Raw genomic sequence first — 13,100 nt, forward strand, 5'->3', positions numbered from 1 at the left:
TTTGATTCTGAAATATTTTAGAATCAAAAATACCTTTTGTTTAAAATTATTTCAATTAGAAAAATACTTTTTGTTTAAAATTACATTAAATACAAAAATAATGATTTTTTGTAAAGGAAAAAATTACATTTTTTTTGAGTTTTTATAATTATAAAAAACACATTATTATTTACCACCAAAAATAAATAAAAAGTGAAATCGTTTGTTTAATATTTACACAATGTATATTACAAGATTTTATTTACTCCTTTTTTTATACAATAATTGAGAAAAACAATTGAATTTTCAAAATTATTAATTTTTTTTCTTTAAACTATATTGTAAAATTAACAATCACTACTAATTGATAAGCCATTTGTGTCAATTAATATTTGATTGTTTTACTAATTAATTAATTAGGAAAATAATGATATTTACTAATATTAATGTATATGCTTTAGTAATTAATTTACTCCAAGTGATAAAATTAGCAATAATTAATTACTTCAAATTTCCCATAAAGTCAGCAATTAAATTGTATTCACTAATTAAATTCATCAATTATTTTCGCTACTAATTAATTAGACTTTATTTCTCTTCTTTCACTCGAATTCTCTTCTTACAAATTCGTCTTTCGACCTGAAAAATAAGAAAAAGTTGTTTCATTATTCAAGTGTGAATAATTATTTTCTATATTCATTATGATAAACAGAAAATGAAATGGTAAAGAAAAGTTTTTTTATTATAATAATGATAATAACAATAATAATAGCAGGAATAATAATTTTTTTATCAAAATACCTTTTATACAAAAATACGTATCTAACAAAAATACTTTTTGTATAAAAATACTTATTGTATAAAAATACTTTTATTACAAAAATACTTTTTGTATAAAATACGTTTCCAACATAAATAATTTTTGCATAAAAATACTTTTTGTATAAAATACGTTTCCAACAAAAATACTTTTTGTTTAAAATACGTTTCCAATAAAAATACTTTTTGCAAAAAAATACGTTTACAACATAAATACTTTTTATACAAAAATACTTTTTGTTTAAAATACGTTTCCAACCAAAAAACTTTTTGCATAAAATAAGTTTCTAACAAAAATACTTTTTGCAAAAAATACGTTTCCAACAAATACTTTTTATACAAAAATACTTTTTGTTTAAAATACATTTCCAACAAAAATACTTCTTGCATAAAATAAGTTTTAACAAAAAATACTTTTTGTATAAAATACTTTTCCGAGCAAAATACTTTTTGCAGAAAAAGTATTTTTGCATAAAAGTATTCTTTTAAAAATAATTATTTAAATTATTTTAAAAATATTTACAAAAAGTATTTTTGTATAAAAAGTATTTTTTATGCAAAATGTATTTTTGTTGGAAAAGTATTTTATACAAAAAGTATTTTTATAATAAAGGTATTTTTATACAAAAAGTATTTATACACTTTTGGTACTAAAAGTATTTTTATAGGAAACTTACTTCATACAAAAAGTATTTTATGCAAAATGTATTTTTGTAGGATACGTATTTTATTTCAAGAATATTTTTTAAGAAACGTATTATTTTGAAATAAGTATTTTTGTATAAACAGTAATTTTGTATAGAAGATATTTTAATTCGTTTTCCTACAAAAAAAATCATTTTTGTATAGAAATACGTTTCCTACAAAAATACTTTTTGTATAAAAATACGTTTAGAATAAAATTTCTATTTCCTACAAAAATACTTTTGAACAAAAATACCTTTTGTACAAAATGAACTTTTGTACAAAAATACATTTTATAAAAATACTATTTTACAGAAATACGATTCCCACAAAAATACTTTTCATATAAAAATACGTTTCCTACAACAAATACTTTTTGTAAAAAAAACATTTTCCTGCAAGAATTCTTTCTGTATAAATTTACGTTTCGTTGAAAAATTCGTCTCCTAGAAAAATACCTTTTATTCAATAATACTCTTTGGATAAAAATACGTTTTCTACAATAATAATTTTTAATCAAAAGTACTTTTTCGTAGAAATACGTTCCACACAAAAATACTTTTTTTATAAAAATACTTTTCTTAAAAAAGTACCATTTATTCAAAATACTTTTCGTTTAGAAATACGTTTTGTTCAAGAATTCGTTTCCTACAAAAATTACTTTTTGTATATAAATACCTTGTTTATTTTTTTTGTTTAATACAAAAAATAGTTTTTGTATTAAAATACGTTATATACAAAAATAATTTTTGTTTAAAAATACACTTTTTATAAAAAATTATAAATTATTATTATTTATTATTTTCATTAATTATTATATCTTTAATAATCTAGTATAGGGAAAAATTCGATAAATTATTAACAATTTATTACCATTATAAATGATAATAAATATAACACATTTGCTATTTTTTTAATATAATTAAGTGGAGGGGTGGGGTGGGGGGGGGGAGTATTTTTTTTTTTTTTTTGAATGAAATTTCTTACCGTATTTTCCCTCTCGCATTTTTTGCTTATCCTCTTCGTCTATTTCGTGTAATGGTTCTTCAATAAATTCATTTAATTCACGCTTCTCGTAGATTCTCTCAGCATTATAGGGAATATAGTAATATTCTTGATAATCTTTACGTTGTTTAATTAATTCTTTAATACGATTTTGCAGTCCTGTGATTTCTCCCCTTCTTGTTTCTTCATACATCATGTGCATTGTTCTCTCGTAAACTTCTTGATGTGATTCATTGAAATGTTTCATAATAAATCTTGTAATTGGATTCTGCGTGGTGAAATTAAACAAACAAAAAAATAAAAATTATACATTTTATATATTAATTATAATACAATTATAATTATAATAATTTTATATTAAGAAAATTTTTTTAAAAATTTTTATACATAAATTCAAAATGTCGATTCCAATATTTGTCGGACAAATCTTTTAAAAATTTTTTCTAAAAAACAAAATGACGTACGAATCTTTAGAAAATTTGCTAAGAATCAAAATGGCGGACAAATTTTTAAAAAATGTGCTAAAAATCAAAATGTCGGACAAATTAAAAAAATTGACTAAATTCGTTTCAAAAATTGATACTCGGGAGTTCTTTAGGTCGTTAATTACGATTTTTTGAACAGATTTCCAAAATTCAAAATGGCGGATCCAAAATGGCGGACGAATTTTTAAAAATTAACTAAATTCACTTCAAATTTGTTACTCGGGGGTTTTTGGGGTCGCTGATTACAAATTTGATGATGGTTTTCAAAAATTCAAAATGGCGGATCCAATATGGCGGACGAATTGTAAGAAATTGACTATATTCACTTCAAATTTGTTACTCGGGGGTTTTTGGGGTCGCTGATTACAAATTTGATATTGGTTTTCAAAAATTCAAAATGGCGGACGAATTTTTTAAAATTAATTAAATTCACTTGAAATTTGTCACACGGGAATTTTTTGGGGCCACTAATTACGAATCTGACATTAGTTTTCAAAAATTCAAATTGGCGGATCCAATATGGCGGACAAGTTTTTGAAAATCCACTGAATTTGCATGAAACTTGTTTCTTTTGGGTTCTCGAGGTCGTTGATTAAGAATTTTATGATTTATTTTTCAAAAAATCAAAATGGCGGTCAAAATTTTAAGAATTGTCTAAATTCGTTAAAAAATTGTTACACATGGGTTTTTGGGGTCGCTGATTGTGAATTTGATATTAGTTTTTAAAAATGCAAAATGGCCGATCCAATATGGCGGACGAATTTTTAAAAAAGTCGATATAATTCGCTTGAAAATTATTACTCGGGGGTTTTTGGGTTCACTGATTACGAATTTGATGTTGGTTTTCAAGAAATCAAAATGGCGGATCCAATATGGCGGACGAATTTTTAAAAATTGACTAAATTCGACAGAAACTTGTGACTTTAGGGTTATTGAGGTCTTTAATTAATAATTTTGTGCTTATTTTTCAAAGAAATCAAAATGGCGGATCCAAAATGGCGGACGAATTTTTAAAATTTGGCTAAATCGTTTGAAAATTAATACTCGGGGGTTTTCGGGTTCGCTGATTGTGAATTTGATATTAGTTTCTAAAAATCCAAAATGGCGGATCCAAAATGGCGGACGAATTTTTAAAATTTGGCTAAATCGTTTGAAAATTAATACTCGGGGGTTTTCGGGTTCGCTGATTGTGAATTTGATATTAGTTTCTAAAAATCCAAAATGGCGGATCCAAAATGGCGGTCAAATTTTAAAAATGGGCTAAATCGTTTGAAAATTAATGCCCGGGGGTTTTAGGGTTCGCTGATTATGAATTTGATATTAGTTTTTAAAAATTCAAAATGGCGGACGAATTTTTTTTAGAAAGTCGATAAAATTTGCTTGAAAAATTGTTAATAGCGAGTATTTTAGGTTGCTGACTACAAATTTAGTAATTTAGTAATTAAAATTTCAAAATTTTATTGATTTGATAATAGTTAAAAATTGTAAAATCTGAATTAATTTCCATTTAAATCAAAAATGTAAAATTTTTAAGGTTGGTTAAAATTGGTTTTTAGGTCGGTTTTTAAATTAAAAATTTAATTTCAAAAAATAGATGAGGTTTTTATTTTTAAAATAGATGATTTTTGAAAATTAGTTATACCTTATAGTATTCCCAATGTTTTGGCACATATCCTTCGGGAATTTCCGCTAATTGCGCTGGACCAACAAAAACATAAACAACAAATGTCAGTATTGACAAGGGTATTACTCCTAAAGCTGTATAAAAATGAAGCATGTCCTTGCACTTGTTCCACTGCCATCGTGTTGGTTCAATACGAAAAACTCTAGGTCCATGTCCCATTTCTCGTTTTTGTACTTGGAAAAAAGAATATAATTTTATTATATCAATTATTTCGAATTTCTCTTTCTTAAAACTAATAACGTTTTCTAAAGAAATTTTTATAATTATTTTTAAATTCAATTTTTTAAACTCAATTTTTATAATAAAAAAAAAAAATTCTTTTCAATCTTAAATTTTATCCACATTGGGAAAAAATTTGTTTTTGATTCAAATAATCGATTAGTTTTCTGTTATCAAATAAATATTAATTAAAATATTATTTGAATTATATTTTAAATTTAAAAAAAAATTAATTAAAAGTAATTTAAAAATTAGTTAATTATTTTAAAATTAATTTAAATTAAAAAATTAATTAATTTAAAATTAATTAAAAATTGTTAAAAATTTAATTGACCATTGAATAGACTAAAATAATTTTTTTTTAATTAAATTAAAATTTTTAAATTAATTTACAAATTAGTTAATTATTTTTAAATTAATTAAAATTTAAAAATTAGTTAATTATTTTAAAATTAATTAAAATTTAAAAATTAGTTAATTATTTAAAAATTAATTAATTATTTTTAAATTAATTTAAATTTAAAAATTAATTGACTATTGAATTGACTAAAATAATTTTTTTTGAGTCAATTAAATGGTATTTGAACCTATAATTTCATTATTTGAATCAAATATGAATATTTTGACTTAAATAAAAATTATTTGATTTCAGTATATATTTAATTGATAATAGTCAAGTAATTGGTTATTTGAATCAAATAAATTTTGTTTTTAGAGCATCAGTTATGAGAAATAATAATATTTTAAATAATAAAAAAAATATTTTTTTTTCAATCAAAAATTGAAAATTCAGGAAATATTTACAGAAATTTTGTTTTATATTATGAATTAGATTTAAAAATACATAGAAAAATATTGAAAGTTGACATAACCTTAAAATTGTAAATAAACCATAGAAATTGCAAAGTAGAAAAGAAACAAAATTCTATTTATTTTTGAGAAAGGGAGGGGAATTAGTTTACAAAGTAAAAATTCTAAAATGTTGTAAAAATATCAAAAAAATTATTATTTTGATAGAAAATTAGTTTTTTGGTAAAACAGTTGCGTAACGACAGATATAATTTTCAATTTAATTTTTAGAAACTTCCTATAATTGAAGAGTGACTGTAAAATTTATTTTTAATTAAAAATAACAATAGAAACAAGACTTACACGTTTGGACGGCATTTTTAGTGGAAATTGATCCAATTCGAAGGACTTTTTCTCCAGTAGAACGAAGAATATTACTCCACGCTGCCATGTTTTTTATTTGCTGTCTCTTTAAAAACGACAGGCGAGACAAAAGTCAATCGACAATTTAACCACAAAAATATCTGAAGAAAATAATTTTTATTATTACAATTTCATTGAATTTTCTCCACTAATTTTAGATTTTAATTAAATATTTAACGTCAATAAATAACAATTTTTCTTTTATTTTAAAAGAAAACAAAGAAGATAAAATTTTATTTTACCATTCAATATTCGAGTTCGAGAAAATACTGTCAGATGTCGCCATTGACTTATTTTATAGAAATTACAGAGCAAGAATTATAGAAAATTTTTAATTAATTTTTTTTTAGAAGGAGAGTGTAATTTTAACAAATTTAATAACAAAAAAATGGAGTATGAAGAAATTTTTGTTTACTTACAAATTAAAATTTTTGTTCTTTTAAAGTTTCTTGTTGTAGCGACCTACATTATCGACAATGTCTTTAATAATTGTAAATTAAATAAATAATAAGTAAATAAATAAATAATTAACAAATAGTAATAAGATAATGTGTTCCAGACGTTTATTAAATATTTATTTATTCATTTATATAAATACGTTTCCTACAAAAATACATTTTGTACAAAAATACCTTCTGTACAAAATGACCTTTTGTACAAAAATACATTTTATAAAAAAATACTTTTTTACAGAAATACTATTCCTACAAAAATACGTTTCCTACAAAAATACTTTTTGTATAAAAAATACTTTTCGTACAAAAATACCTTTTATTCAAAAATACTTTTTGTTTGGAAATACGTTTCGTACAAGAATTCGTTTCCTACAAAAATACCTTTTATAAAAATACTTTTTGTTTAGAAATACGTTCGGTACACGAATTCGTTTCCTACAAAAATACTTTTTATATAAAAATACGTTTAGAATAAAATTTAATTTCCTACAAAAATACTTTTGAACAAAAATACCTTTTGTACAAAATGAACTTTTGTACAAAAATCCTTTTTTTAAAAAATACTATTTTACAGAAATACGATTTCCACAAAAATACTTTTCATATAAAAATACGTTTCGTACAAAAATACTTTTTGTATACAAAAACGTTTCGTACAAAAATACCTTTTATAAAAATACCTGTACAGAAATATGTTTCCTACAAAAATACTTTTTATATAAAAATTCGCTTCCTACAAAAATACTTTTTGTATAAAAATACTTTTCGTACAAAAATACCTTTTATTCAAAAATACTTTTTTGTTTAAAAATACGATTCGTACAAGAATTCGTTTCCTACAAAAATACGCTATGCACAAAAATGTTTTTTATAAAAAAAAAAATACTTTTTGTACAGCAATACGTTTGCTGCAAAAATACTTTTTATACAAAAATACGCTTCCCACAAAAATATTTTTTGTATAAAAATACGTTTCGTACAAAAATATATTTGATTCAAAAATACTTTTTGTTCAAAAATACGTTTCGTACAAGAATTCGTTTCCTACAAAAATACCTTTCATTAAAAAAATTTTTTGTTTAAAAATACGTTTCCTAAAAAAATACCTTTTGTACAAAAATATTTTTTATAAAAATAAACTTTTTTTACAGAAATACGTTTTCTTCAAAAGTACTTTTAATATAAAAATACGCTTCCCACAAAAATACTTTTTGTATAAAAATACGTTTCGTACAAAAATATATTTGATTCAAAAATACTTTTTGTTCAAAAATACGTTTCGTGCAAGAATTCGTTTCGTACAAAAATACTTTTTATTTAAAAAATTTTTTGTTTAAAAATACGGTTTCTACAAAAATACCTTTTGTACGAAAATATGGTTATAAAAAAATACTTTTTGTACAGAAATACGTTTTCTACAATAAGACATTGTATACAAAAAAAAAAATTTAATTAATTTTTATTTAGAAGTTGAATAATTATTACTATTTTTATTATTATTTATTTTTTTATCGTCAGTATTAATATTATCAATATTATTAAAAAAAATTTTTTTTATATTTTCTGACGTTTAAAATAAAGCATTCCTTTTAGATAAGTGAATAATTTGCCTTATCGACAATAGCGGGAATTTTTGAAAGAAACATTTTTAAATATTTAGAATAAAAATAATTGGTTTTCAGTTTTGATAAATAAATAATTTTAAATATTGACAGAAAAAAATAAATTTTTTTTTGAAAATATTAAAATTAAATTAAAATTGAAGAATTTAAAGCAAAAAAAAATAAATAAAAATATACGTTTTTATAAAATGAAGAAACATTAATTTCTTTTTGTTAATTCTATTGTTGACGAAAATTTCTATATAGAATAAGGAAAGTTAGACGAATTAGAGACGATTTAAAACGATCAGTGTTATAAACTTGTATACAGGGTTAAATGATCAATTGAACCTGATATAATACTAATATAAAAAAATTTAGATCTCGAATATTCCACGCGCTCTGCATTCTTGACAGTTACAAAAATAGAAATCGAGCATTTTTTTCCGCCAAGATTATTTAATTAAAAAATTTTATTTTTTCGATGATAGTTTCTATTTTCGTGAAATATTATGGATTATGGCAATTTGAATTATTAATTATTAAACATTAATTAAATATGTTAATATTATTATTTTTATATTAATATTGTATTTTAATATATAATTTTAATATTAATTTCATATTTTTTTAAATATAATTTTAATATTTAATTGTATAGAAATAATTGATTAGAAAAAAAATACATTTGAGTAAAGTATTTTAGATTCAAAAATATTTATTCCTGAAAAATTTTTTGTACTCCAGAATGTTTTCATTTAAAAATACTTTTCACTCAAAGCTACATTTTACTTAAAATACTTTTTTACTCGAAAATATTTTTTTACTTAAAAATAATTTTTTATCAAAGATACTTTTAGCATAATAATACTTTTTGCTTAAAAATACTTTCTGCTTAATACTATTTACTTAAAAATAATTAGTACTCAAAATACTTTTTACACAAAAATAATTTTTTTAGCTTAGAAATACTTTTTAGCTTAAAAATACTTTTCAGCTTAAAAATACTTTTTGCTTAAAAATACTTTTTATTTGAAAACACTTTTACTTAAAAATGCTGCTGAATAAAAAAATACTTTTTACTCAAAAATACTTTTCGCTTAAAAATACTCTTCACTCAAAAATACTTTTTATTTAATACTATTTACTTAAAAATAATTAGTACTCAAAATTCTTTTTACACAAAAATAATTTTTTTAGCTTAGAAATACTTTTTAGCTTAAAAATACTTTTTGCTTAAAAATACTTTTTATTTGAAAATACTTTTACTTAAAAATGCTGCTGAATAAAAAAATACTTTTTACTCAAAAATACTTTTCGCTTAAAAATACTCTTCACTCAAAAATACTTTTTATTTAATACTATTTACTTAAAAATAATTAGTACTCAAAATTCTTTTTACACAAAAATAATTTTTTTAGCTTAGAAATACTTTTTAGCTTAAAAATACTTTTTGCTTAAAAATACTTTTATTTGAAAATACTTTTACTTAAAAATGCTGCTGAATAAAAAAATACTTTTTACTCAAAAATACTTTTCGCTTAAAAATACTCTTCACTCAAAAATACTTTTTATTTAATACTATTTACTTAAAAATAATTAGTACTCAAAATTCTTTTTACACAAAAATAATTTTTTTAGCTTAGAAATACTTTTTAGCTTAAAAATACTTTTTGCTTAAAAATACTTTTTATTTGAAAATACTTTTACTTAAAAATGCTGCTGAATAAAAAAATACTTTTTACTCAAAAATACTTTTCGCTTAAAAATACTCTTCACTCAAAAATACTTTTTATTTAAAGGTATTTTCTTAATGAATAAATACTTCTTTTTACTTACTGTCTACGATATAGAAGGTATTATTTGTAGTTAAAAAATACTTTTCTATCAAAAAATTACTTTAAAAAAATTGCAGACTAAAAAGTAAGAAAAGTATTTTTGAATTAAATAATACTTTTAAAAAATAGTATAAAAGAGATAAAATATTTTGCTTTTTTTTAGTTGTAATAAGTAATTTTTTATAGCTATAATTATTTTAGTTTACAGTCAAAAATATTCTATTATATTTTGCATTCAAAAATACTTTCAAGTGAATAGTGGAAAAATGAAAAATACTTTTAACTGGAAAATCGTAAATAACATTTAATTTTTGGAAAATAATTTATCCTGAAAAATTTTCTTTTTTATTCAAAGTCCTTCTTTATTATGAAAAGTATTTTTGTATAAAAAATATTTTACTTTAAAAAAATTTTTTGCATTCAAAAATACTGAAATCAAATTGTAAAAAGTATTTGTTTCTCTACAAAAAATACTTTCTTAAAAAAGGTAGTTTCTCCTCTCCACAATACTAAAATACTTTTTATACTTGAATATTTTTTTGTACCATAAAAATGTCTTTCTTCAAAAAAATGTATTGTGCCCTCAAAAATTACTTTCTCCTCCTGTTACTATTTCAGAATCTAGAAAATACTCTTTTTTCGAAAAATAAAAAAATGTAATAAAAAATCTATTAAATTAATTCTTTTTTACTAAAAATACTTTCTTCTGAAAAGTATTTTTGCACTAAAAATGCTGTATTCTATTTTTTCACTATTCTTTTTACTAAAAATACTTTAGTATAAAAAGTATTTTCGTTCTTAAAGTACTTTATTCACCTGAGGTATTTTTGTACAAAAAATTCTTTATTATGATGTTATTTTTATTAAAAATACTTTATATTGAAAAGTATTTTTACTAAAAATATCTTATTCCCGAAAAGTATTTTTTACAAAAAATATCTTAATCCCGAAAAGTATTTTCTACTAAAAATACTTATTTTTGATAAGAACTTTTGTCCAAAAAAATACTTTATTTCAAAAAATTATAGAAAAAATACTGTAATTTTAATTACAGTAATTTAATTTTAATTTCACTCAAAAAAAATCTAAAAAGTATTTCTCTCTCTACAAAATTACTTTTTTTTTTAAAATTAGTTTATCCACAATACTAAAATACCTTTTGCACTTAAATATTTCTTTACACAATATTTCTTTGTACCAAAAATGTCTTTTTTCAAAAAAAAGTGTATTAGGCCCCCAAAAATTATTTTCTCCTCCTAATACTATTTCATAAGCTAAAAAATAGTCTTTTTTACAAAAAAAATAAAAATTTAATAAAAAATCAATTAAAAAAATTCATTTTTACTAAAAATATTTTATTCTGAAAAGTATTTTTGCACTAAAAATGCTGTATTATATTTTTTATTATCCTTTTTACTAAAAAATACTTTAGTATAAAAAGTATTTTTGTTCTTAAAGTTCTTTATTCGCAAAGGTATTTTTGTCTAAAAAATTCTTTATTATGTTACTTTTACTAAAAATACTTTATATTGTAAAGTATTTTTTGTACTAAAATACTTTATCCCGAAAAGTATTTTTTACTAAAAATACTTTATATTGAAAAGTATTTTTGTACTAAAAATTCTTTTTGTTTAAAAGTATTTTTGTTCCAAAAATACTTTATCCCTAAAAGTATTTTAGTACAAAAATACTTTTAGGTATTAGATAAAGTATTTTTGGAACAAAAATACTTTTAAACAAAAAGAATTTTTAGTACAAAAATACTTTCCAATATAAAGTATTTTTAGTAAAAAATACTTTCGTGATAAAGTATTTTTAGTAAAAAATACTTTTCGGGATAAAGTAATAAGATAATGTGTTTCAGACGTTTATTAAATATTTATTTATTCATTTATATAAATACGTTTCCTACAAAAATACATTTTGTACAAAAATACATTGTATAAAAAAATACTTTTTTACAGAAATACTATTCCTACAAAAATACTTTCTGTATAAAAATACTTTTCGTACAAAAAAATCTTTTATTCAAAAATACTTTTTGTTTGGAAATACGTTTCGTACAAGAATTCGTTTCCTACAAAAATACCTTTTATAAAAATACTTTTTGTTAAGAAATACGTTCGGTACACGAATTCGTTTCCTACGAAAATACTTTTTGTATAAAAATACGTTTAGAATAAAATTTAATTTCCTACAAAAATACTTTTGAACAAAAATACCTTTTGTACAAAATTAACTTTTGTACAAAAATCCTTTTTTTAAAAAATACTATTTTGCAGAAATACGATTCCCACAAAAATACTTTTCATATAAAACTACGTTTCGTACAAAAATACTTTTTGTATACAAAAACGTTTCGTACAAAAATACCTTTTATAAAAATACCTGTACAGTAATATGTTTCCTACAAAAATACTTTTTATATAAAAATTCGCTTCCTACAAAAATACTTTTCGTACAAAAATACCTTTTATTCAAAAATACTTTTTTATTTAAAAATACGATTCGTACAAGAAAAATATTTTTGTACTAAAAGTACTTCATCCCGAAAAGTACTTTTTACTAAAAATACTTTGTATTGAAAAGTATTTTTATACTAAAAATACTTTACATTGAAACGTATTTTTGTACTAAAATACTTTATCCCTAAAAGTACTTTTTTCTAAAAAATACTTTATCCCGAAAAATATTTTTGTACTAAAAATACCTTATCCCGAAAAGTACTTTTTATTAAAAATACTTTATATTAAAAAGTATTTTTACTAAAAATATCTTAACCCCGAAATGTATTTTCTACTTAAAAATACTTTATTTTGATGAGAACTTCTGTCAAAAAAAAATACTTTATTCCAACAAAGTATAGAAAAAATACTCTAAATTTTTTATATTTTACTCAAAAAAATTTAAAATGTATTTTTGCACATACAAAAATACTTTCTTGAAAATACTTAGTTTATCCACAATACTAAAATACTTTTTATACTTAAATATTTATCTCCTCAACATTTCTTTGTACCAAAAATGTCTTTCTTCAAAAAGAAGTGTATTGTGCCCTCAAAAATTACTTTCTCCTCCTAATACCATTTCATAAGCTAAAAAATACTCTTTTTTTCGAA

The 13,100-nt window shown here is 20.9% G+C and overlaps 1 protein-coding gene across 2 annotated transcripts; it reads right to left on the reverse strand.

Moving 5' to 3' along the window:
- Positions 1-205: 205 nt before the first annotated feature.
- On the reverse strand, positions 206-6,344 carry LOC122512125 (NADH dehydrogenase [ubiquinone] 1 beta subcomplex subunit 5, mitochondrial). Of its 2 annotated transcripts, XM_043627802.1 has the most exons (5): positions 6,330-6,344; positions 6,028-6,188; positions 4,615-4,829; positions 2,470-2,755; positions 206-618 (listed from the first exon to the last, which is right to left on the reverse strand). In XM_043627802.1, exons 2-5 carry the CDS (start codon positions 6,113-6,115, stop codon positions 599-601), a joined length of 609 nt encoding a protein of 202 aa, XP_043483737.1. In that variant the 5' UTR covers positions 6,116-6,188; positions 6,330-6,344; the 3' UTR covers positions 206-598. The 2 variants fall into 2 exon arrangements, with proteins under 2 accessions (XP_043483737.1, XP_043483728.1); XM_043627793.1 differs by lacking the exon at positions 6,330-6,344 and having other exon boundaries at positions 6,028-6,275.
- Positions 6,345-13,100: the final 6,756 nt, after the last annotated feature.

This window comes from Leptopilina heterotoma, unplaced genomic scaffold (assembly GCF_015476425.1).
Source record: "Leptopilina heterotoma isolate Lh14 unplaced genomic scaffold, ASM1547642v1 Lhet_123, whole genome shotgun sequence".
NCBI classification, from domain to species: Eukaryota; Metazoa; Arthropoda; class Insecta; order Hymenoptera; family Figitidae; genus Leptopilina; species Leptopilina heterotoma.